This window comes from the organism of the source record quoted next, unplaced genomic scaffold (genome assembly GCF_019419815.1).
Source record: "Pyrus x bretschneideri cultivar Hongxiangsu unplaced genomic scaffold, Pyrus_bretschneideri_v1 Contig71, whole genome shotgun sequence".
NCBI lineage: Eukaryota > Viridiplantae > Streptophyta > Magnoliopsida > Rosales > Rosaceae > Pyrus > Pyrus x bretschneideri.
Window position 1 is genome coordinate 932,581 of NW_025999811.1, and position 25,096 is coordinate 957,676.

General features: G+C 34.5%; 2 protein-coding genes across 2 annotated transcripts; both read right to left on the reverse strand.

Annotated features, from left to right (window-relative positions):
- Positions 1–341: 341 nt before the first annotated feature.
- On the reverse strand, positions 342–2,222 carry LOC103959931 (glutathione S-transferase F12). Its single transcript, XM_009372312.3, has 3 exons — positions 1,973–2,222; positions 1,724–1,772; positions 342–1,253 (listed from the first exon to the last, which is right to left on the reverse strand). The coding sequence occupies exons 1-3, from the start codon at positions 2,117–2,119 to the stop codon at positions 802–804; spliced, it is 648 nt and encodes a 215-aa protein (XP_009370587.1). The 5' UTR covers positions 2,120–2,222; the 3' UTR covers positions 342–801.
- Positions 2,223–11,009: 8,787 nt separating this feature from the next.
- LOC103959930 (notchless protein homolog) lies at positions 11,010–17,814 on the reverse strand. Its single transcript, XM_009372310.3, has 13 exons — positions 17,467–17,814; positions 17,119–17,200; positions 16,892–16,981; positions 16,645–16,770; positions 16,234–16,361; positions 15,432–15,631; positions 15,114–15,177; positions 14,411–14,521; positions 13,794–13,931; positions 12,570–12,712; positions 12,439–12,493; positions 11,734–11,790; positions 11,010–11,433 (listed from the first exon to the last, which is right to left on the reverse strand). The coding sequence occupies exons 1-13, from the start codon at positions 17,614–17,616 to the stop codon at positions 11,350–11,352; spliced, it is 1,428 nt and encodes a 475-aa protein (XP_009370585.2). The 5' UTR covers positions 17,617–17,814; the 3' UTR covers positions 11,010–11,349.
- Between the last annotated feature and the right edge of the window lie 7,282 nt (positions 17,815–25,096).

The window sequence follows — 25,096 nt, forward strand, 5'->3', positions numbered from 1 at the left end:
TTGGGACATTTTAATTTTCTAATTGTAATATATACATTGAAAATCATTTTTGTCAAAGCTTTGGTCCCACGACGTATTTAGTTAGTTTCTTAAGGCATTTGGCATTTGGCACGACAAGTTCTCGTAATCACATTTCATCATATATATTTACAAAGAAGTAAATATAAGTGCCGATAAATTTACGATATTAGGATATCGTTCCATGCATCATCTTTTGCATGCATGGTTTACTAGGTTTTTTTTCAATGATGGTATTCCCAAACTACAGTTTATATGTATATGTTTCCAAATTGCGGTTTATATATCTTTTTGATAAAAGCAAAGCATTCCTTAGGGGTAAATGAAGAAAACCATTTATTCTTTTTATTGACACAACTAATTTGTCACACAGCACACATACATATTACATATATAGGGGGGAAATGTAAATCAATCCAACTTTTTTTCTTAAAATGATCTCTCTTTCTTTTAAATAGAAGCAATAGTCGTCGCTATAATAAATACGATGCGACTAATATTATTATTGTCTTTTTTCTTGCAATTTTCTCACACAACGTAGGATTTCTTTAGGTATTATTTTTCTTCTCCTCTCAAATATTTCTTCTAGGTCACATATATATTATGATAATCTTTCCGCACACCTCTTTTTTATTTTATGTATCCACACCCATGTTTATATTTGTCCCTTGATTCTCATCATCAGACTTATTAAGCCTAAAAATAATCCAAAGTGTGCATGCATGAGAGAAAAAAGAAGTGCGGAATTATATCATATATGAAGCACAAAGTAGGTATGACTATCTAGTAGTCACTAGCAAGCTGCATTAGTTTCTTCCAAGAAGGCCTGTTGGATATGTCCTCCCACCATGCATTCACTTTCTTCCTCTCAGTCACCAAATGCCCCAGTTTAGCTTCATCAATCAGATACCTAATCCCAGGAAGATGGCTCAGATCAGCCAGAGTGAAAGTTTCTCCAGCAAGATATTTGCTTTTTGACAATCTTTCCTCATAAACATCAAACACCTTCTCCAGCTTCTCCTCACATGCATTGATTAATGCAACGTCGCCACGTTGACCCATCCGTGGCAGGACAAGAAGCTGGAGCACTAGAGTGTAAACCAGGTCGTTGAAGTTGTGGCCTTCCACTTCCAGCCACTGGTCGACAACTGCCTTCTCCTCCAGAGTTGTTCCCAATAGGTTGGGACCACGGCCTGCATACTTGGCTGCGTAGTACCTTATGATGGCCCTAGATTCTGGAAGGAGAAAAGATACAAAGGCTCAGACCATAAAAGAACATGTACGTAGGAACATGCGTGTGTGTATATTTATATATGAGAAAGACTTCGCTCCTCAGGGATTGAGGAGGAAATTCTCCTTGAAATACGTTGTTGGTTTTTTTTTTCTTCAAAATTTTGTGCTAATAATGATCAGAATCGTTCATATTATAAATAATTATGTAATCTATTTATACAAAAAGTCAATTCAAACAAAGATAATTTACTGTATAAAAGATAGATGAATTCGGTAAAAGTATTATGAACCGTTTATCTATTTACTACAATTAGTTGACTAAACAATCTTATTTTTAATTTATTTCTTTGGAGGGATAATGTTTACAAAGGGATTTATAATATAAAGGTTCCAATTATAAACACGAAATTTTGTGAATACGCCATGAAATACATTATATATATATGTATGTATGTGTATATATGGTTCTCACCAAAGAGCCTTAAGTCACCATCTTCTACAACTGGAACTTGCCCAAACGGCTGCAAAACAATTAAACATCTATCAATATATATTACAGGTTCAATATTAACAGCCATATTCCATCTCCACCTCCTTTAAGGGCTTTGTCTTAGCCCATAAGTTTACAGAATTTTGTTGACGCTTGATTTAGAATTACATTTAACTATCATGTATGTTACATGCGCACTTTATGTTTTCAAATTGTGAATCGAAGAACTACCTGACGGGTGAGAAACTCGGGTCGCTTGTGCTCTCCTGCCTCAAGATCAACATCTACAATTTCAAAGTTCACTCCTTTCTCCAAAAGGCAAACCATCACCCTCTGGGGGCAGGCTGCCATTACTGGACCATATACTTTGACAACCATCTTCTTGTACAACAAAGAGCTAGACAAGAATATATATTGACACACTCGAAAACGTGCAAATTATAAGTATATATATATGAGAATTGCACAAATCTATGTTTTGGTTTTTGGCATTTCAGTGAGGACTCAAGCTCTCTATATATATACATTCATTTAGCATGACTTGATGCCCTTGGGTTCGCCATCGCGGGGGTTGCTACTTGCCACGTGAATTTGACTTTCAATGGCTTGTACATGAACATGTGTGCTATACATAAGCTACCTAGCCAGGTTGAAAGTATAAATGTAAAAGAGAGATTAATTCAAGAGTAAATACGCAATTAATAATTCATTTCGTCACTATACTATATAGCAATGATATGAATTTTTTTAATTTTTTTTTAAAAGGGACCGACTTGTCGCTTCGCCACCGCAATCAACACTTCCGGGGGTGGAGAAGATTCACAGAGGCATTTCAGTCTCCCTCTAGCCTTCATTGTGTGTTTCACACGCTCTAGGAATCGAACCAAAGACGTGCCTTGTGGAATACAGACTTGAAATTCGTTCCCAACCATAAGGCCATCCCGTGGTGGTTATAGAAATGATATGAATAAATAACATTAGAAAAATTGCTAGTTAAAATGTTATTTAAACATAAATGATCATATTGCATATACAATTTACAATAGAAGTGAACTTTATTATTACATGTGAGATACATCAAAATTAAAGTGTTTCATGTATGTGTGTGTTTCTACAAATGACAGTGTTTCCAAGACTTTAGGGAGGACACTACCAAGACGCAGTAGAGGCCATCCCCCATCACTCTGTATATTTTGTTCCTTCGTAGTTGGCATTTTTCTTTACTTTCCATGCTTCATGCAATGGCGCTAAAAAAAGGCTAATTCATGCACTGTCCTTCCAGCAATCCCCTTTCAAAAATTGCATAAACTATATATGTGAAGATTATTCATGCATTCTTTTGCATGATTATACAAATTTTGCATCTATATAAATTATGCTCCCTCTTAGAAATACAATGGTTGAGCAATCACCTAATTAAATGAATTTTTTTAGAGATGATATTTAGATAATAACAAAGATAATGATTTGTTCCGATTATGATGTTTATAACTAAAAAGACTCAAACCATGGCTCGAACCAAATATTCTTTTAGAACGGAGCAACATGCACGACAATTTATGCCGTAACAGTTGACTACAACTAGAAATTAATCTCATAACAAAATATCAAAAGGCACAAATGAGGTAGAAACTGTGTTATGGGGAGAGAGGGTGGGGGGCCCGGGGCCGGGACGGCGGGTGGGAGGGGGGTGGGGGGTGAAGGGGGACAACAAAGGAAGACTTTGGGATGAAAATTAGGTATATCAGTGTATGGTGGTTAATGGGGGTTAGCTCATGTCTCTTAGCCCGTGAGTAGGACACAACCAAAGCCCTGTTATGGCTATTCACCCACCACACGATGAAATTTACTTTCTGCGAGTGTGCGTCTGGCGCCCATGCATACACGTCTCTTCTGGGGATTACGTGCGAGTGTACGTCAAGCTAAATTTCAACGATCGACAGGTTCCAACGGACGTGTACAATACGGAATATACACTGGGTTTCGTTTTGGTTATAATCCACGTTCTAAAGATCAACAAATGCAAATTGTGTACGATAGAAACTTTTTCTGCAACTGTGAAATAGTTTTTGTACTGGTGTCATTCGTATAACGGGTGTTTGTCATGTATTTATAATGTACATTAACAATTTAATAAATGTTTGTCACATGATATCTTTTTTTATTTAATAAAAAAATGATCAGTTGATGACTTTTTCATGGCAATTCATTATTTCGGGGGCCGAAAAAACTCAAGGATGCATTTCAACTTTTTCTGATCATTTTTATGTGATTCACAAGTGTAGGAATCAAACTCACAACGCATCATGAAATATAGGCCTGAAATTTGTTTCGAACTACTAGGCAACCACGTGGTGGTTGTCACATGGTGTCTTTGATTACAAGATAATTTATCGAGAGAGAGAGAGAGAGAGAGAGAGTGTGTGTGTGTGTGTGTATCCTCTCAAATGAATTCGGTCTCACATATCTACGAGGATGTGTTTTGGTTTAGCTCATTTTTCAAATACTTTCAAGTTTAAATAACTTGGATCTTTTTCACGTCTTGAGCTGCCAAGCCTTTTAAAACACAATTTTCTAATCCCTAGTATCAACTACATGAGTACATCTATGAGGATTTGGATCCTCTCCAGATCCCCTCCCTAGGGATCCCGGGGATCAAGGCACAAGGACCGTTCATCAAAGATTGTGCAGCCACAATTAAATGTTTTTTATATTTTTAAAATTAAAATAATCTCGTTTTGCGTAAAAAACATTAATTATGACCGCATGATCTTTAATGAACGGTTCTTGTGTCTTGATCCCCGGGATCCCCAGGGAGGGGATCCAGAGAGGATCCAAATCCCATCTATGACTTCTACTGCTTCAATTTTGATTCCAATACAATGTGTTGTAGAAGATTAGAATGTACGGATGGCAATTTAACCGTTAAAATTCTGTGAGTAACCGTACCGAGTAGGACGGAGTTGAAGATGATAATTCAAGTATTTGATAACCGTGTAAAATTGAATTAAAATAAGAAAAAATTAATCAAAAGAGCTTCTCTAAACTTTTATTAACAAAAAATTATCTACTAACTTTATTTAATAAAGATAACTTAAATTTTAATAAAAATGACTTAAACTTTAATGAAAATGATAAAAGTTTAACATGATAATAAAAAAAAAAAACAAAAACAAAAACAAAAGCTAACACAAGCATTACATGAGAGATTTTTCAGTGTGACCGGTGTACAAGTTGGTACACCAAGTATGTCACATCCCGGCTCGGGCCCCCACCACAACCCGGGCCCGATCCACCACCGTAGCACGATATTGTCCGCTTTGGGCCCCGACTACGCCCTCACGGTTTTGTTTCTGGGAACTCACACGAGAACTTCCCGATGGGTCACCCATCCTGGGAATGCTCTCGCGCACTACTCGCTTAACTTCGGAGTTCCTACGAACCCGAAGCCAGTGAGCTCCCAAAAGGCCTCGTGCTAGGTAGGGATGAGAATATACATTTAAGGATCGCTCCCTGGGCGATGTGGGATGTCACAAAGTATCACTATACAAATGGTGAGATATATGTGTTAAAAAGTTAATAACTTAAAAAATAAAAAATTTCACCACTTCTATAAAAACACATGATGTACTACTCATATTCCAATTATAATAAAAAATTTCCCGCGTCACATGATGTATTGTTTATGGAGTGAGAGTAGAGTAGTGATATGAGAGAGTGAAGAGAGGTGAAATGAGAAAGGAGAGAGAAGAAAAAAGGTTGATGTGGATCGGTGAGGTGAGAGGAGACAAAAATTTCATTATATTTCAAGGAACTCCATTAGTTATGCCAAGGAGAGACAAAAAAATAAAAACAACTAAAGCCCAGCCCAAAAACATGGAAACAATATTTTAAAATACTAGTCATACCACTAAGGCTTTAGGGTTGCTAATACAACACAACCTTCGCAATTCCAACAAAATTAATATGTGTCATAAGCTTAACTCATCCTCGATTTTTTCTACAGAATCAATTTTGAAATTATGTGCAGAATCAATTTGTATCATTTATTACTAGAATCAATTTAATCCGTCCTCGACCGTTTTTGCAGAATCAGTTCAATCCATCCTCGACAATTTTTGTAGAATCAATGCAATCCGTCCTCGATCATTTTTGCAGAATCATTTCAACCTATCTTCAACCATTTTTGCAAAATCAGTTCAATTAGTCATCGACCATTTTTGCAAACTAAGTTCAACCCGTTTTCAATCATTTTTGTAGAATCAATTTTTTTTTTTTTTTGTAGAATCCGTTTAACCCGTCTTTGATCATTTTTGCAAAATCAGTTCAACCCGCCCTTGATCATTTTTTGCAGAATCAATTCAACTCGTTCTCAATTATTTTTTCAGAAACAGTTCAAACCGTCTTCGACCATTTTTGTAGAATCGGTTCAACTTGTCCTCGATCATTTTTGCAAAATCAGTTCATTTTTGCAGAATCAGTTAAACCTGTCCTCGATCATTTTTGCAAAATCAGTTCAACCCGCCCTCAATCATTTTTGCAGAATCAGTTCAACCCGTTCTCAATTATTTTTTCAGAAACAGTTCAAACCGTTTTCGACCATTTTTGTAGAATCAGTTCAACTTGTCCTCGATCATTTTTACAAAATCAGTTCATTTTTATAGAATCAGTTCAATCCGTCTTCAATCATTTTTGCAGAATTAGTTCAACACGTCCTCGATTTTTTTTTCAAATAAATTGACCTAGTAAAAATTATTAACACAACTGCACTAATCTAGGTTACACAAAGAGAGATCCTTAAATCTTGCGGAGCGGATAACAAGAATTTGATTTCTATTCCAAGCAAAAATACTGCTACCACCATCATATTGTGTCATTAGACTTTAGCTTTCTTCCCCCTTCATAACATTTTATGCAGTTGAATGGTATTATGTGTGACATTGAAAAATAATGATAATATTCAATAATTTAATAAAAAATAAGATTTGCTACTGGTTTTGTCATTAAATCTCCATGTTTTTCTCATACTAACTAAACTACTAAGGTTACAATAATTATGTATAAATACCACCAGGTCAACACCGTGGGCTCCCCGTCCGTCATAAGTATGAATGATCTTACCTCCAGTAAGACCTGCATCACCATGAAGATTGTCTTCTCATGAAGAACAAGCTTAATGACATGGTCAACGACAATCTCATCGTTTGTGATAGTCTCATCATGCTGGGTGGAGATAAGGGCAGTGTGGACACGCACTGGAACCATACATATCTTATCACTATAAAGGATATTTTTGTAATTTACATTTCAGAGAAGAAAAAAAAAAATCAATGATGTCATCTTCTACATTTACTAACTTTTATCGTTCTTTGAAAGGTTGAAAGGTTTAAAAGTGTAATCTCATTATAAAATTAAGTATCCGATTTCGTGAATACGACATAAGTTTTGTAACATCTTATCCAAGGGATTCAATTTTTGAACCCAATTCAACTTCTTCTTCATTGGTCAATGCTTCCACCTGTTGGAGGAGACCTAAGAGATTCATCACCCTCACGTGTGTTCCTTGGGACAATTTTTCATTTGCTTACAATTTCTCTTAATTGCCTCATATTGTGAAAAGGAAAAGTAGTAGGATATAATCATCCCTGGAGTTAGACCGCCACTACAATAAAAGGGTATTTTTGTAACTTAAATTCTAGAGATAAAAAAAAAAAAAAAACTAATGATGTCATCTTCTATATATGTTAATTTTTATCTCTTCTTGAAATGTTTAAAAAGTATTGTCTCAATATAAAATTAAGTATTAAAAGTATACTCTATGTGTAATGTGTAATTTTTCCTTTTATAAACAATGCTTATTTTAATTTTGAAATAGTGATTTTATCTTTAGTTTGGACAAATTTTTAAGTTTGTGTTATGTGATATGAACACCGGTTATTTTTATAACTGAACACTAATTATTTCTATAATTGAACATTAATTATATTTAGAACGTAACACTACTATTTCTAAAACTGCACCATCGAACTATTACTATTTCTTAAACTAAACACTGATTATTTCTATAACTGAACACTGATTATTTCTTAAACTGAACACTAGTACTATCACTATTTCATAAACTAAACACTAACTCTTTCTTAAACCGAACACTAGTATTAGCACTATTTCTTAAACTGAACACTTACTATTTCTTAAACTGAACATTAATGCTATCACTATTTCGTAAACTGAAAACTAACTATTTCTCAAACTGAACACTAGTAATACCACTATTTTGTACTAAATATTGACTATTTTTTAAGCTGAGCACTAGTACTATCACTATTTCATTAACTATGATAGAGAAAACAATGTACAATAGGCGAAGCTCGAGTGGAAAATGCAAACTAGCATTTAAGGTTTTGGGGGCCAATAAATTAATGGCCAATGGCACGAAAAATAAACTTGAAAAAGGCATGCCATCAATATTAATTAGATACAAATGATTAGTTGTGTTTTCTAATTAGTTGTTATACTGATTGATGGATAAATCGTAACGATCAGATTTTTAAACTCATTAATCCACCATTGCAGAAGCTTGGTTTTTAAGCTAAAACTCCATAGATGGTGTCGACGATCTTTGTGTACATTATCAATCAATCAAAACTTACATAACAGATATTATATATTTGTCTATCTATAATATTAAAGGCTGTTACTTGACGGATTTTTTTTTTAAATTTTTTTTTTTAATTTATTTGTCTTCTTTTCGGTTCTAACTGTTGACAGTAGGGGCTTGATTTGATATTTGAATTGGTTGCTTACGCTCGGTTGGGTGGGATTTTTTTTTTGTTTTTTTTTAATTTATTTTTTTGTTCTTATTATTAAATAAAATTAGTATATGATTTTTTATTAAAATTTAAAATTTTGAAACTCTTTTGATTAGTCTTCTTTTAAAATAATTCAATTTCAGTTTTACAAATATATTATACCAATGTATTATTTCTAAATATTTTATCATTTTATTTACGATGACGAGGAGTAGGAAACTGATACACAGTGGCAATTCAATTGCCGGACGAATTTGGATATAAGCGATCCTTGGTGGATTTGCGGGGCCACGATTATGGGGAGTTATAGCGTGAACACTGAGAACCAAACCAAAAATATCAGTTTGACTTATCGATTTCCAATCAAGCAAAATTTGGCGACACATCTGAGTACTAGAAGGACAATATAAAAAGCTATTTAGTACTACGATTTAATGGTACTTTTCTTCACTTGTATGTGAGAAGTTAATTCGATTTTGGCCAAAAGCGAATTTGAACCATATTATTGTTGGTATATTATGAGACTTAGCTCACTCTCCAACTCCTTAAAGGTAGATAATATCATTTATTACAAAATTAAAAATTAAAAAAAAAAAAAAAAAGAACAAGATAATTTTTTTTTTAAAAAAAAAAGTTTCTTTTGGCTTTCTGAGCTTTTCTAAGGCTTTAGACACTATAGGCATTTATGAGGCTTTAGGCCGGAAGAAGTGACAGTGACACCAATATCTCATGAGTGTAATAATTATAGAATAATGTCCTAAAGTATGGCTCCCACAATTATAAAACTCACGCTAGTGTAACGTTATATGTATCAAATTTAGGTTGTCTGATTCCTATATGTATATCACACTACTCAAACTATAGTAGAAGGCGTATGTGTACTAAACAAAGTATAATTTTTAAATTAAAATATCTTTACGTTTTTTTTCTTTTTGTCAAGAAAAATATCTGTTACGTTTTTTCTTGTCAAAGAAAATCTCCTTATGTTAGAAACTATTCTTGTGCTTATCACGTATGAAATTGTTATACTTCACTCCTTAGTCCTTACCAACCCACTAAACGTCTCGCCGGAACTAACGGATTTGTTACCGGACTTTTGATTACAGGGAAAAAGTGAGACAATTGGGTTGGTCGGGAAGGTACGGAAGTGTTATAATTTCAGTTGCGCAGAGCTGAATGAGATTTATATCGAGTTCCAGGAGGCATTTTAATAAATAAGCCCAAATATTTCAACAAATATGAGCATCGGATCCAATATGATAATAGTGAATCGTATTGTTCAGAGCTACAAAACGAGATAATAAGCATATATTGGCAATTTGGCATGATAGCAGATGACAGGAATCAGCTGCAGGAATACATTTCCGGACTAGTTCAGGGTTCGTTTCCCTCCAATATAACCAAAAACAAATATTAATGCAGGAAATAATTATACAAACTACCTTATGGCACAACTCTAAATAAGAAAACTTGGCTGCCTTGCTATTCCACATCAGACAGCTCGCAGAATGTTCGCCCACGCAGAATGCTCGCCCCCAATGGATCGAAATTTTAATGCTGATTTAGGAGCTTTTCATGGCAACCTTTCTTGTGACTGATTCTTAGATTCCCAATCCTTGTTCATATCCCTGTATTTGTACTAGGGATGACAACGGTTCGGTTTGGGGATGGAATTGTTATATCCATCCCCATAACCAAGAAAATTAACCATACCCATAACCGCAAAATAACCATCGGGAATTATCCATAACCATATCCACCGGGTAACGGATTTTCAATCGGTTATCGGTTATATCTATCTTCGTCAAAAAAAAAAAAAAAATTATATTCATCCAATTGACACACTATAAATTTTAGTAGATACTAATTTTGCCATTAAATAGCCACATCCAATTACAAAAAACATAACAATATATATTTGAAGTTGTTCATGATAAGCCAATATGATAAATTGGTCCAACAAAAAAGAAAAAGAGGACAAAAACAAATATAAAGGGAAGATAAAACACGTAAACTAAATATATGACAACAAACCAAAAGACAATTATTGATTTAATTTTGCATAATTCTATAGGCTCATAACATATGTAATAAAATGAAAAACTGACACTAATTGATAATTTGCATGAATCAAATAACATGAAAAAGAATGAAAGATTACCTATTGAGCTTACAACATGCACCAATTTCTTGACAGTGAGACTTTTGAAGAGAGATGAATCTGATAACCTTGGAACATTTGATAATTGATATATAAAATGATTCAATGAATTAATTGGGTTGAGTATAACAATAAGAGTATTGAATTGATGAGGTTGTTGGTATGCCCCATGTATGATGTTTGGTGCATAATAAAGATAGTATAGGGTTTGATGCATGTATAATGAATTAGTACTACAAGGATAGGAATAATTGAATACGTTGTGGGCATAATTCCAAGACTTCGAAAGGCATAATTGAATAAAATATAATATATATCAAATATATATATATATATATATATAATATTCGGATCGGATTCGGGTACGGATATGGATTAGGTACCCCTATAACTATATCCAAAACCATAACCGAATAAAGTTAATGGTTTTTCCCCATGTCCAAACCATACCCGAATTTTCATATCCAAATCCAATCCATTCGGGCAATTATCCACGGTAATCGGGTTTAACGGTTAGAATTACCATTCCTAATTTGTACCGTATACATCATATCGTACCAAATACGTCAATGCTCAATTACCATCAGGATGTATTTCAGTTATCTAGTTGCCTGGACTTCGGCCTACCATTAGTCTTAGCCCATCCATAGCTTCAGAACTCTATCCTTGCCACCCGAAGCAACCTTCCCACCATCTGGACTCCAATCGACAGCAAAAACCTTTCAAAAACAAATTAAAAATTAAAAAATGGGCCTCACCATACGTCAATATAAAGAGGGCATGTATACTACGTGTGTAAAGCTTGTCACGGGTGCACGCGATACTTCATTCTAAGTAATATCCAAAAACATTTAGTAAAATGGAGAATTGAAAAATTGCTAGCGTTGCCTGCAATGGTCTGCTGATTTAGTATCTGTTTTTGGGAATCTTCCTATATGTCTATGTTTCCATCCTCCTCCAAGCATGCTTCAATAAATGTAACAGTATATCAGTGACTTTGAGGTGAAGCGAAAACATACCTCATCAGCATGGCCTGGAAGGTCTTGTTTTAGCGCCCGTGCTCTGATATCCCAAACCTATATGATTGAAATAAATAAAAAATCCAGCCATAGGTCATGGATATAACCCCGAGAAATTCCACCATTAGCAAAATGGGCATAGCACCCAAACCAAGGAACTCAATAACAAAACAAGTGCAAGGAATCTGAATTTAGTTGGTCAAACATTGGAGTTCATACATGATGAAAATATTCAATAATCTGGGATCTAAAAATAGAGATCAAGGTTTCCATGGTTGCTAATGCCACGGGCACACCCAAGTACAGAACCACAAAACACCAGGTCAAAGATAGAAATACGCCTTATAGTAGTGAAATGATTAACGGAAATTAAAAGACAACACTTTATTTCTCAGATGTATGAAAACAAGATCAGGATAAACAAACTCAAATTATTAGGACGTCATATGGAAACAATCAAACTAATGTCTAGTTTACATGAACCGAGATTTAATCCACTAGCAAATTTGAGATGATTCGTTTTGTGACATGTAGAATTATCAAAATGTGAAGAAGTCGCAATGTCAATTATTTTCTCCACGTAGACCACATTATGTTTCTTGATGTGTTTCTAATGCAATGTAAAATCATACAGTCTCACTCCCTTTGATAGGAATCCTTATCACCACCAAACAATAAAAAGTTCATAACCAGTTAATGGTTTACCTTGAGAGTGGAATCTTTGCTGCCACTTACAAGCAGCCTACTGTCTGCCGACCAGCTGTGAGGCAATACGTAATAATTAGCCATACAATATAAGAATTTGAATAACATAGATAATTGAATTCAATTCAGACCTGATCTGGTAGACAGGGCCAACGTGGCCCCGGAAAGCTGCAACAAATTTTCCAGTAGTACCGTTCCATAACTTGACAGACCGATCAAATGAGGCACTTGCTATCCATTGCCCATCAGGTGAAAAGCAGACGTGGTTTACAAGCTGTTACCAGGAAAACATTTTCACCAATCCATTATAAAGCTTAAATGATAAAAACTTCCAACTACATAAATTGGTTTTGAGAATTCATCTTATCAGAAACATGAACATGAGCACCCCTAAAAGCAAGCAGTAATCAGAGCTCTAAGTTTAAGGCCTGTGCTGCAATGAAGATGCATCGTGCATATTTTGGGAACTCAAAATTGACTCATTTCATCTACTATGAAATAAAACATCTTACTGAAAATTGAATCCGAATTACCTTGCAGAACTAAAGATGAAAACAAGAGTCTGTTGATTGGCATGACATTTTTTTTAGTTGTAGCCAGAGGCGGTGAGGAATTAAAAAAAAATGGCATGTTTGGTTCATCAGAAAACAGCTTTGTGTTCCATAATCATGAAAAACTTGTTCGCCCAAAAAAGAAAAACAGAAATACGTTACCAAACAAGCTCTCACAATTTGACCCAAAAAAAAGTTCTCACAACTGTCTTGAAATTCTAAAAACATAATGATGTAAGACAGCTGCAGACCAAGGTAATGCAGGAAAGTCTCTCAAGCAAATTAAGATTAGCCATTCATTTAACCTACGAAATTCACGTAGAATGCAGCTTACAAAGACTCGACTTCACATGTGTGGGATGGAGCACTGAACATCAAGGATAATGGTCTTCTTCAGGAGGTTAAAAGCTGACGGTTCATCATTTTAAATCTTTTCAAAGGATGGAAGCCTAAATTCACAGCCCGAGTAGCTAACTCTCAATGACTGTATAGTAACTCACCACAGGAGGGTTGGGAGGATGAACCATTATGATTTACAAACAAGGAAGGTGTCACTACCAGACCATGCCTAAAGCTAAAATTTGACAACCCAAATAGAGGAGCGGAACTTAAGTAAGCCTTTATTAATGAAAAAAACTTAGGTAAGCTGACAAATAAGATCTTGTCATTTTAAGTCATAACTCATAAGCACACTGATACAGAAACACAATTGGAAAATTAAGGTAGCATTCACTCCAATTAAAAATAATCAGGAACTTGGATTACAGTTAGCAACCGAACGTAGCGTTCAAGAAAATATTTTACCTGTTGATGACCTGTCATGCGAGTTTTAGGTTGTTTGCTGACAAAAGGTTCCCATAGAAACATTGTAAAATCATCGGATCCAGAAACCAATCTTTCAGGGGCATTGCCTTTCATTTTGTTATATCTTTCCAAAGCTGCCTACATGTCCGACATTGAAAATATAATTAGTTTCATGGATGGGAAAAAGAGGTGGAGAGAGAGAGAGAGAGAGAGAGCATATGTAAGAATTGTTATGAAAGAATCAGCATTGTAAAATTCATGATATACACTTCTTCAACACTGGTATTCCAGCGTAAGAATTGTTCAATCAAAGGTCAAGACTTTGCAGTTCCCAATTGAAATAGAATGCAATAACAGAGATTCAAAGGAAACAAAAGAAAATAGATCTTGTCCTCCCCAACATTAAACTCAAAGAAAAAAAAAAACAAATGCCTGAGTGGCAGGCCTGAATCCTTAAAACTAGTAAAAGGGTACCAAATTTGTTTCTCTTTTGATACTAAAGTATCGCTATGAAAAAACAATACTCGTCTTAAATGAAACATATGAGACCTGAATAAAATAAACACTATCAAAGCAGACAAGACTAATGCAACTACCAAAGCAGACAAAACAATTACCTTCTTCATTTCCTCTGGAGACGAATACTGCTTGCAGGTGTGATCAAAGGCTCCAGTACGAAGAACATATTCAGTACTCAATGTAAGAGAGTTAACCCAATGACCATGACCCTAAACATACCATGTAAGATATCAAAAGTCATGAAATGTAAATTACAGATATTAAGATGCATGAGTGTCAACAAGTGCCATTCCATGGACAAGGCATATTAATTTAGACAAATAAGCATATTACTAACCATCAATGACTTAAAAGGAACAACAAACAACAGAACAATTGAATTACAAAATTATAAGGTTGAATTAGAAATTTGAACTAGCTAATACAGAGTCTGGTGAAAGTTCCATATACAAGAAATCTAGAAAACCATTGATGGAAAAATCGGGAATATGAATAGTCTATATACCATTAAACAAAACAAGGTCTAAGAGAAGAGATGGAAGCAGATTATCATTGAGATCCATAAAACAAAACCAATTATATTTAGTCAAAAAACACTTATCAATGTCTAATACAACAACGAAATTAACACATCCACAGCACAGAATAAAGCATATAGAAATAAGTTATAGGGTACGAATAACTGACAATTTAAATGAGGTAATCACAATGTCAATAACTTAATTATATATTACAAATCAAGCAATGATGCAAAAATCAAAGGTTCTGAACTAGCCACGACCCTATAGACGTATTACTTACCTTCAGTTCACGAATTAGTTTTCCTTGAGTGGTCTCCCATACTTTGATGGTACAATCCTGGGAGCTGTGACAGTTAAGATAGAGATATTTGTTATAAATCTGTAGTCAACTTCACCTCAATAATATCGAAAATATAAGAGCCACATGTAAATGGATGTCAGGTGGAGCATTCAAATTGATGACCATAATTATCATCCGCAAAGTCTCTAATTATAGTTTACATAAACATGTTGATCATACTAACACATACCTCACATTCTTATCAGAAGTAAATGTTATTATTATTGAAAGAAATAGGAAAAAATATATTATATATACCCTGTATATATGACACCATCTCCACCCCATTTTACACAAGTTACTGCAAGTGTGTGGCCACTAAGACATATAACAGATTTCCTCAACGTAACATCCCATATGCGTGCATCACCATCTTTGCTAGCACTTACAAAGCGTCGACACGGAGAGCTAAGGTGGACTGGTTCCCAAGAGATTCCAGTAATCCATTTCTTGTGGCCCTAACAAAAGAATAAAATAATATTGTCAGCAAACAAATATCAAAGAAACACTTGCTTCCCAGTAAGGGATTGTCAAGGAAAAGGCAATTTTCAGGAACCCTCTTCTTTATTTAGTTGTTCTCACATAGCAGCCATCATGGCATCATCTTGATGGAGTCTAAATGGGGCATCACACTTGGACAAAAAGGTTACATAAATACAGACAACCTTATATGTGGATGTAATCAAAATTTCAAATTGTAAATTTCAACATCCAAATCCAAGGGAGAAGATATCAACTTTCAATTTACAAAGGTTTCAAAATTCATGACACATAAATCATTAATAACAATATGTTATGGGGACTTATTACGTATTTAAAAAGCATACAAGCACTCATTGTTTTACTCTTTATTGGAATGGGAACTCATTACTTAATAACATGCACAGAGAAAGAGGGAAGGCACATATTCCTGTTAATTCAGCTGTTGAACATTATAGTATAGCAAGTTCCTCAATGTAGAAGAGGTTTCTCTCTACATGCATCACAAGCAACTAAGTGCAATATGCCACAAACAACAGAGAAGTTTATAAAGATCAGTAATTGAAGTATAGATTCTTACGATAAGTGGATTGCCTGATGGATTCCCTGTCTGTGGATCCCAACATTGAAGTTCTCCAGACTTGCTGCCACTAACAAGATGCTTACCATCAGGTGACCATGCAATAGAAAGGACCCAATTCTTATGTCCTGAATAAAACAAGGTCCACTGTTAGTGCAAATAATATTACGACAAGTGATGAGGAATGACTACCCTCTTAACTTAGAAGTAATTGCATTATCATCTCTAATCCTACAGTAATCAAGAAAAGAAATGGTATGTTCTCAGATATCCAAATCATCTGTAATTCCTTCTCTATTTTTATATGCAAGCTTATCTACTATTTCAAAATACTTTTCGTAGTGTACAAACATAGTGTAATGTTCAAAAGTATAAAAATTAGGAATGTGATATAAAACTCAGACTCCAAACCTGTACATGTGTGCAACGGCGTCTGAGTATTAAGGTCCCATAGTCGGACAGTTGTATCACCAGAACCACTAGCCAACTGTTGACCATCAGGACTAAAAGCAACTGAAAGTACAGCTTCTGTGTGACCTGCAGTGACAAAACATAGCTTTGATTTAATAATAAACTAAATTATATTCTCAACAGCATACAAGTAACCGAAATTGGTATCCAGTAAGCCAATCCAGAGAAGGTTGATCACACAAAGTACCGGCAATTGTTGCTGAGCAACGATGAACAGGACGAATTCGGAAAACAGCTTGTGGTTGATAAACTATGTTGAGTACCTTCTCCACGGAAACTGCCAAGGTTTTCACCAGAAAAGAGTAGCAAATGAAAAAGCGGCCCTAAGTTCTCACAGTTGCTGTTGTTTAATATATGCACAACTATCATGGCAGCTGAAATACTGACTAAAATTTTTGCCATTATCTAACTCACTTTTCTTCTTGTCTGCATATTTTCCAAGTGACTCAATAAGTTCCTGATCTTGTATATAGAAAGCATAAGGTAGCCTCTCCTCCTGAACAAAACCGAAACGCAGACATCATTACTTATATGAGCATGGAAAGCCACAACACATGAAGCAGGATCCACAACAAATGTCAATGTCACAAATCACTTCTTGCTCATACATAAGAAAGTTGGAAAAACATAGACTTAATCATTGCAATTCAAATTTTCTTACAAAATTGAAATTAGTCATTGCAATTCAACAGCTTTAACCAGGGGAATTACAAAATTCAACAGCAAGATGCAAAATTTGTAAAGAAGTAAAAATGATTATACATTTTTGAGAAGCTGGTTGACAATTTGCTGAAGGTGTTGCGGCTCAGTGTTCTGAGGAAGGTAGACGGAGCTTCCTAATGGAGTCCCATCTGGGTCCGTCAGCAGGCACAACACAGTCTTCCCCTCTGTTTCTTCCACCTCCATAGCCATTGCTGATGCAATGTCCAAGTTGGAGAATCCTTCTTCTGTAAAAGTTGAGATTTTGGGGACTATATATAGCTATGGGTTCAGGGAGTTCAAAAATTGGGGGCGAGGGGTTTAGGAATCAGGGTTTAGGAATTAGGGTTTAGAGACTTAGGGTTCGTCAGATGCAGCAGTGGTCGCGGTTTATTGGTTTCACGATTGTGTCATGGGTTCGAATTCCGCAACCAACAAATTAGTATTCTTTATTTGCCATTTTTGATGAATCTATTTCATTCCATGGTTAAGAAGATTGGTCAGGCTAGTAGTATTCGTTTTCACTTGTAAATGAAAGGTATTAGTTTTGATTCTCGTCAAAAGTGAATTTGAATTACATTCTTGCTAACCCATTGTGAAGTTTAAGCACATATCCACCCATTTAATGTAGATACTATTGTTTGTTTAAAAAAAAAAAAATTAGTTGGGTTGTTCATTCATTGCTTTTATATAAAAATTAGAGACTCGAATAATGAACTTTGCTATTCTATAAACGTGATATTGTGGATAGAGAATTTGAACTCGAGTTTTCAAATGTAAAGTTGAATTTTTTTAATCAACTAAGCTTCAAGTCATTTTTAGAAGCATTTTCCATGAGGCCCTATATTTGTAAAGTTGAATCTCTTACACCAATATGTATTTAGATGGTAGAAGTAAAGTAGTTGAAAATGTTAAATTACGGGGTGGCAAAAAAAAGGGATAAAAATTTTGGGGCTAAAGCGATAAGTTATGTTAGAATTGGGGGTTTCTTATAGTTTATTTTCTCCATTTGTGCTTAAGTTGATATGTCATTATAGTCTGATAAATAAATACTCCGATTATTACATGAGCGGGTCGACTAAAAGTATTTTTGGACAACTAAAAATTAGCTTTTTGACAATTAAAGTTGGTTATATTTGGAATAAAAATTTGTTTTAGAGTCATTAGAGAAACACATGTCAGGTGTTTATTCACGAAAATCAAACCTAAATTATTTTACTTACAAGTAAATATGAATAAAACTTTGTCGTAATACTAAGTGAAACGTCAAATCACCCTTCAATAAAGTTACTGTAGTTAGTAAACTAGGGATTAAATCATAAAAAGATACCATAATTAAAGGTCATCATCCCTAAAACATGTTTTAGGCCCAATTTTGATAAAACCGGGTGAATAGGTTCGTGGTAGCCGAGGCCCATAACTTGGGGCTTCTCCTACGTTTCCAATCCATGATCGAAAGTCCATTATCCTTAATCCAGGTGATTAAATTTTTTTCAAGTATTCAATTACTTATATTAAAATACTCAATGTACCAATCGTATTTTTAACGTACTAAAAAATATCTCAAAATTGGAGGGTGAAATCATTTCATTATAGAAGCGCAATCAACCTGTAAAACACTAATTCCAAACTTCTACTAAGTTGATTGTGCTTCTAGAATCGAACTTTTTTTTTTTTTTTTAAACACGAATTAAGCTAGTAGAGGTGTAAAGTGGTATTTACATAATTCATTCACAATAACAGTCATAGCGATGGAACGAGACAAATAACCAAGTTATGACAGTTTACTATAGGTAATGCTAAGGTGTATATAAAATTTACAAACTAAATAATATGTCATCAATAGAACACGTTTTATCAACGCTTAAATAATAATTCAAGGGTAATGCTAGGAGACTAAATTTGGAGACAAAGTTTTGGAAACTAAGAGACATGGAAGTTGATGATTAGTATATTACTTAAACATTGATAAACGTGTTTATTCCTATTGGTGACACATCATTTACTTTGCAAATTTAGTCTACAAATTTAGTCTTCCTATTATTACCCATAATTCAATCATCAACTTTCATATCATTTAGTTTATAAAATTTAGTTTACAAATCTACCAAAATTGTTTTTAATAAAAGCTACCCAATGACATTTGAGAAGAGATACAAAGATGGTCCGAGTACTAATACAGTTTTTTCCAATTAAGTCCTAATACTATGATGACCTGAGATACTCTATACACTCATTAAAGTCCATGCCAGGCCTAACAAGCCAATGAAGGAGTTGAGGTCGAAAGAGATTGATCTGGTCCCAGTAATGCTAGATGATTGTCATTTTTATAGGGTCTATTCTTCAATGTATTTTAACGATTTGAATAGTTCTAATAATATTAGGCCATTGTTATAAGATATACGTTTTCTGGAGCTCATTCCGTAATGTATTTCAATTATGCGAACTGTTAATTTTTTAGGTTGTCCTTCAAAGATCATTATACAAATCACCCAAATTTGAAATCATATGAATGTTCGATCAGGGTTTAAGGTTTCTTAGAGAAACGTATTAGTCCATTTCTTCACTACAAATGAATGAACGTTTTAATAGTTTTGAATTTGTCTAATTTTCTGCAAAGATGATCTATGAATGATGTTCTAAATGATAGACGGTTCAAATGGTCAAAATATATTACGGAATGGACCCTACAAAAACTTATGTCAAAAGTTGTGCAAAAAAAGTGGTGTCATGGATCTGCCCCATATATATATGTATGTATGTATATACCCATACACACATATTTATACATACACACACATATATATACATACATATCTTTTAAGCAAACATGGGCGTGCTAACCCTTTACAATCAAGTTCGAATCCCCCTCCTTTGGAGCATTTTACAAATGAAAATTGAAATAATTTTGGTTCTTTAGTTTTACGCATTTAGAAAAATACCAGAATGGAGAAAAAGTTCACCCTTAAACTTTCCCATGTACTAACACGTAAGAAATAAATAAATAAAAAGTGTTAATTTTTCTTATAATCTATAATCAAATACCTAAACAAAAAAGTCTTAATATACGTTTCTCGACTAAACAGTTGTTTACATTGAGTTGTTAATAATATTATTCAAGTGCAGATCGAATTTGTTTCCCACCAACAAAGTTCCTGGAAAATTCTCATAAAACTACGAACTAAATAGAACTCTTAACACTTTTGGAAAGTTGAACATAAGTTCTTGGAAAGTACCACACTAGTTTCTTCTTGGAGACTTGAGTTACACTTCATTTAGTGGAAGTTATTTCTTAGTCTATCCTCAAGTAAGATTTATAATCCAAATAATATCATTCGTGCAACCGAAAAAAAAAATACCGTATGAACTTTATGTTAAGAGGTTGGTTGGTTCATTCCGAATTGGATCGGTTTATTCCGAAACACATTTTTTATGCCTATTTAACTCAAGAATATATTTTTTGGGGCCTTATTTACTCAAGGGAGAGAGAGGATGCAGTAGCACAGAGAAAGATAAGGCTGACGAATTTTGATGATGCATGTTTTTCATAACTTGTGTCTTTATTTATAGTAAATATAGCGAATTTTCTTGCCTTGCAAGTAATGCAATCCTAAACGAATAATATTTTTTACTATCATAAAAATAATCAATTAATAATTTACACAATCACACATGTAACATTTTCGTCATATTCCATGCCTTGCAAGTAATGCAATCATAAACGAATAAGATTTTCTACTATCATAATATAATCTATTAATAATTTATACAATCACAGATGTAACATTTACGTCATATTTTTATCACATGGAATTAATATCATAACATTTGCCTAATTTTTGTAAGGATGATCAATGAATGATATTATAAAAGATAGACGGTTCATAAATACATTACAAAATAAGTTCCACAAAAATTTATGTAAAATTGTGTAAAAAAAATTGGCGTCACAAATTGTGTCAAAAGTTGTGGAATGACCTTTTTTTTTTTCTTTCTTTTTAATATGAACACACAGTGACTCCTTTTTCATTATTCGTTTTTTCTTTCTTCCACTCGTAATATCTGATTCTTTAGTGTGATCGATGTGTGATATAGACCTGCAAACTAATTTCCTCCAGACTACATGACCTAGAATATTCAAGGGTCGACTGTCATATGACCTTGAACAGCCCCTAAAAGTATCTCAGGTCATCATAGAATTAGTACTTAGTTCATCTCCATCCAAATGATCCAAAGGGTTAGAGAGCCAAAAATAGCTCGAAAACTGTTTCCAACCGAGGGCTAGGCCAGAGGCTCGTGGGCCCCACAGAATCTGAAAAGGCCAAAGGGCCAGCTGCTGGGGCTGGCTAGAAATTCAAAAAATCATGTCGGTTGAATCCAACGGCTAGCTGACTAGCCGTTGTATTCAATTTTTTTTTTTAATTTTTAAAAATTCTAATTTTTTTTCTATAAATACCTAAACTATTCATTAAATTTAAGTTCTAATTTTTTTGGGCCAGTTACTGTTGTAGTTTTTAAATTTAAGTTGTTGTTGGATTTGAATTTAAGTTGTTGTAGTTTCTAAATTTAAATAATAAATTATGTTTAGCTCTCGGTTGGAGATGGTTTTTTGTGACAGGACTAAAACGAGCCCTATGACCTTTTGGCCCTTGGTTGGAGACGGAGGTAAATATGGTCTTGTACTGTTCATTAAAATATTAATATCTTAAAGGGCCAGAGGGCTAAAACAAGTCATCTGTCCAGCCCTCGGTTGGAGATGGCCTTAATTGGAAAAAAAGTGTATTACTACTTGGACCATCTATGTATCTCTTCTCAAATGTCATTGGCTAGCTTTTATTAAAAACAATTTAGGTAAACTTGTAGACTAAATTTTATAAACTAAATTATATGAAAGTTGATGACTGAATTATGGGTAATGCTAGAGAGACTAAATTTGTAAACTAAATGATGTGTCACCGATAAGAATAAACACATTTATCAACATTTAAGTAATATATCAATCATCAACTTCTATGTCTCTTAGTTTCTAAAACTTTGTCTCCAAATTTAGTCTCCCTAGCATTACCCTTGAATTATTACTTAAGTGTTGATAAACGTGTCCTATGAGTGACACATCATTTAATTTGTGAATTTTATCTACAAATTTTGTCTCCTTAACATTACCTATAGTAAACTGTTACATCCCGGCCCGGGGCGGATCACTTCCCGGGTCCGCTCCACCACCGTAGCACGATATTATCCGCTTTGGGCTTACCATTCCCTCACGGTTTTGTTTTTGGGAACTCACGAGCAACTTCCTAGTGGGTCACCCATCATGGGATTGCTCTAACCCCCTTTTCGCTTAACTTCGGAGTTCCGACGAAACTCGAAGCCAGTGAGCTCCCAAAAGGCCTTGTGCTAGGTAGAGATGAGAATATACATATAAGGATCACTCCCCTAGGCGATGTGGGATGTCACAATCCACCCCCCTTAGGGGCCCGACGTCCTCGTCGGCACATACGCGATCAGGGTTAGGCTCTGATACCAAATTGTCACATCCCGGCCCAGGGCGGATCACTTCTTGGGGCCCGCTCCACCACCGTAGCACGATATTGTCCGCTTTGGGCTTACCATTCTCTCACGGTTTTGTTTTTGGGAACTCACGAGCAACTTCCCAGTGGGTCACCCATCATGGGATTGCTCTAGCCCCCTTCTCGCTTAACTTCGGAGTTCCTAAGGAACCCGAAGCCAGTGAGCTCCCAAAAGGCCTCATGCTAGGTAGGAATGAGAATATACATATAAGGATCACTCCCCTGGGTGATGTGGGATGTCACATAAATTGTCATAACTTGGTTATTTGTCTCGTTCCATTGCTATGACTGTTATTGTATATGAATTATGTAAATACCACTTTACACCTCTACTAGCTTAATCTGTGTTAAAAAAAAAAAAAAAAGTTCGATTCTAGAAGCACAATCAACTTAGTAGAAGTTTGGAATTAGTGTTTTACAGGTTGATTGTGCTTCTATAATGAAATGATTTCACCTCCAATTTTGGGATATTTTTCAGTACGTCAAAAATACGGTTTGCTACATTCAGTATTATAATATAAATGATTGGATACTTGAAAAAAATTCAATTACTTGTATTAACAACTTAGTGTATTAGGACCATGTTCTGCACACCACAAAATTTCTCCCAATATTCAGATTTATGCTCGGTGAGAACGGACCCAACCCAAATCGATTCTGCTGTTTATTTTTGCTTGTTCTTATTCCTCTAACAACCATTTTGTTAACCATCTTGATGACTTGTCCCATTCATCAATACCTTGGAAGGAACTGAATCCAAGTCAAAGAAGGAAATGAATCCAAGTATTAGGACCATGTTCTGCACACCACAAAATTTCTCCCAATATTCAGATTTATGCTCGGTGAGAACGGACCCCAACCCAAATCGATTCTGCTGTTTATTTTTGCTTGTTCTTATTCCTCTAACAACCATTTTGTTAACCATCTTGATGACTTGTCCCATTCATCAATACCTTGGAAGGAACTGAATCCAAGTCAAAGAAGGAAATGAATCCAAGTCAAAGTCATCATGTTTTTACAAATGAAAGTCAATATTTTGACTGGATTTCTTTCAACAACCAATAGCATGTCTTGTTTAATCTTTACGGGATGGTTTGGTAGTTGAGGCGAATTACATACTCGTATTCTATACAGAACGTTTTAGGTTTGATTTATGGCATTAGTGAATCACACCATGTTGGTTAGGAGATGTTGAAATGCCTCTATGAGTCGCTTTAACCCTAGAAATGATAGATTACTGTAATAAAGTCACCAACTAGTCTCTTATTATAATTTCCTTCTAATATTTCCAACATAATAGTGTGTCGTGTTATATAGAAGATGATCTAAGGCCAACAACAACCCTATTCAAGCAGCCACTTTTGCGGTTGTTAAAAGTTTTGATGTTATATGCATGGTTGTAAAGTATTTTGAAGGGAACAAAGAAGCCCCACAACCCCTACAACCCCTGGTCAGGTTGTTTTCTTGTAGTACCATAGTTGTTATGTTTTGTTTTAATTGTGGCTACAATTTTTCAACCCTTAATTTCATAATTTATTATACAAAGCCAAAGCTATGTGTGTGTAAAAATTTTAAAAAGAAAAAAAAAACTATGTGGAAGAGAGAGATGTTTGAGACAGATGTGAAAGAAAGGGAGAGTGAGAACGTGGTAGATGTTTAAATTTTTATTTTGTAGTTTTTAAAATTCAAAATCAGTGATATGTTATGATAACATGTAAGTCATAGAAAAAAGAAAAAATTGGTTTGCAAAATTACATTACTTCTCATGATTTTATTTTGTGATAGTAGATCAAATTGTTTTTTCACCATCTTTTGATTGACAGAGAAGATTTTGCTAATACTTCGTGAACTATATATCCGACTGAACTAAGAGGTTCAAAACCTCTTTAAAGACAAAATTATTCAGATGTGACCTACAACAAAGAAGACAGTATTTTGGAGATCGAACTAAACTTACGTTCTTGTTGTATCCAAGAGGTCAGTTATACCAAAAAGCGGTTGATAAAATATTTTTCTGGGTCGTCCCCGCCTAGAAGTCCTGTACAAAGCTTATTTCGATGTCATCCATTCAATGCAGCAAGCAGATAGAAACACACATAAATTAGTGTTTTCAAATGGAAGAA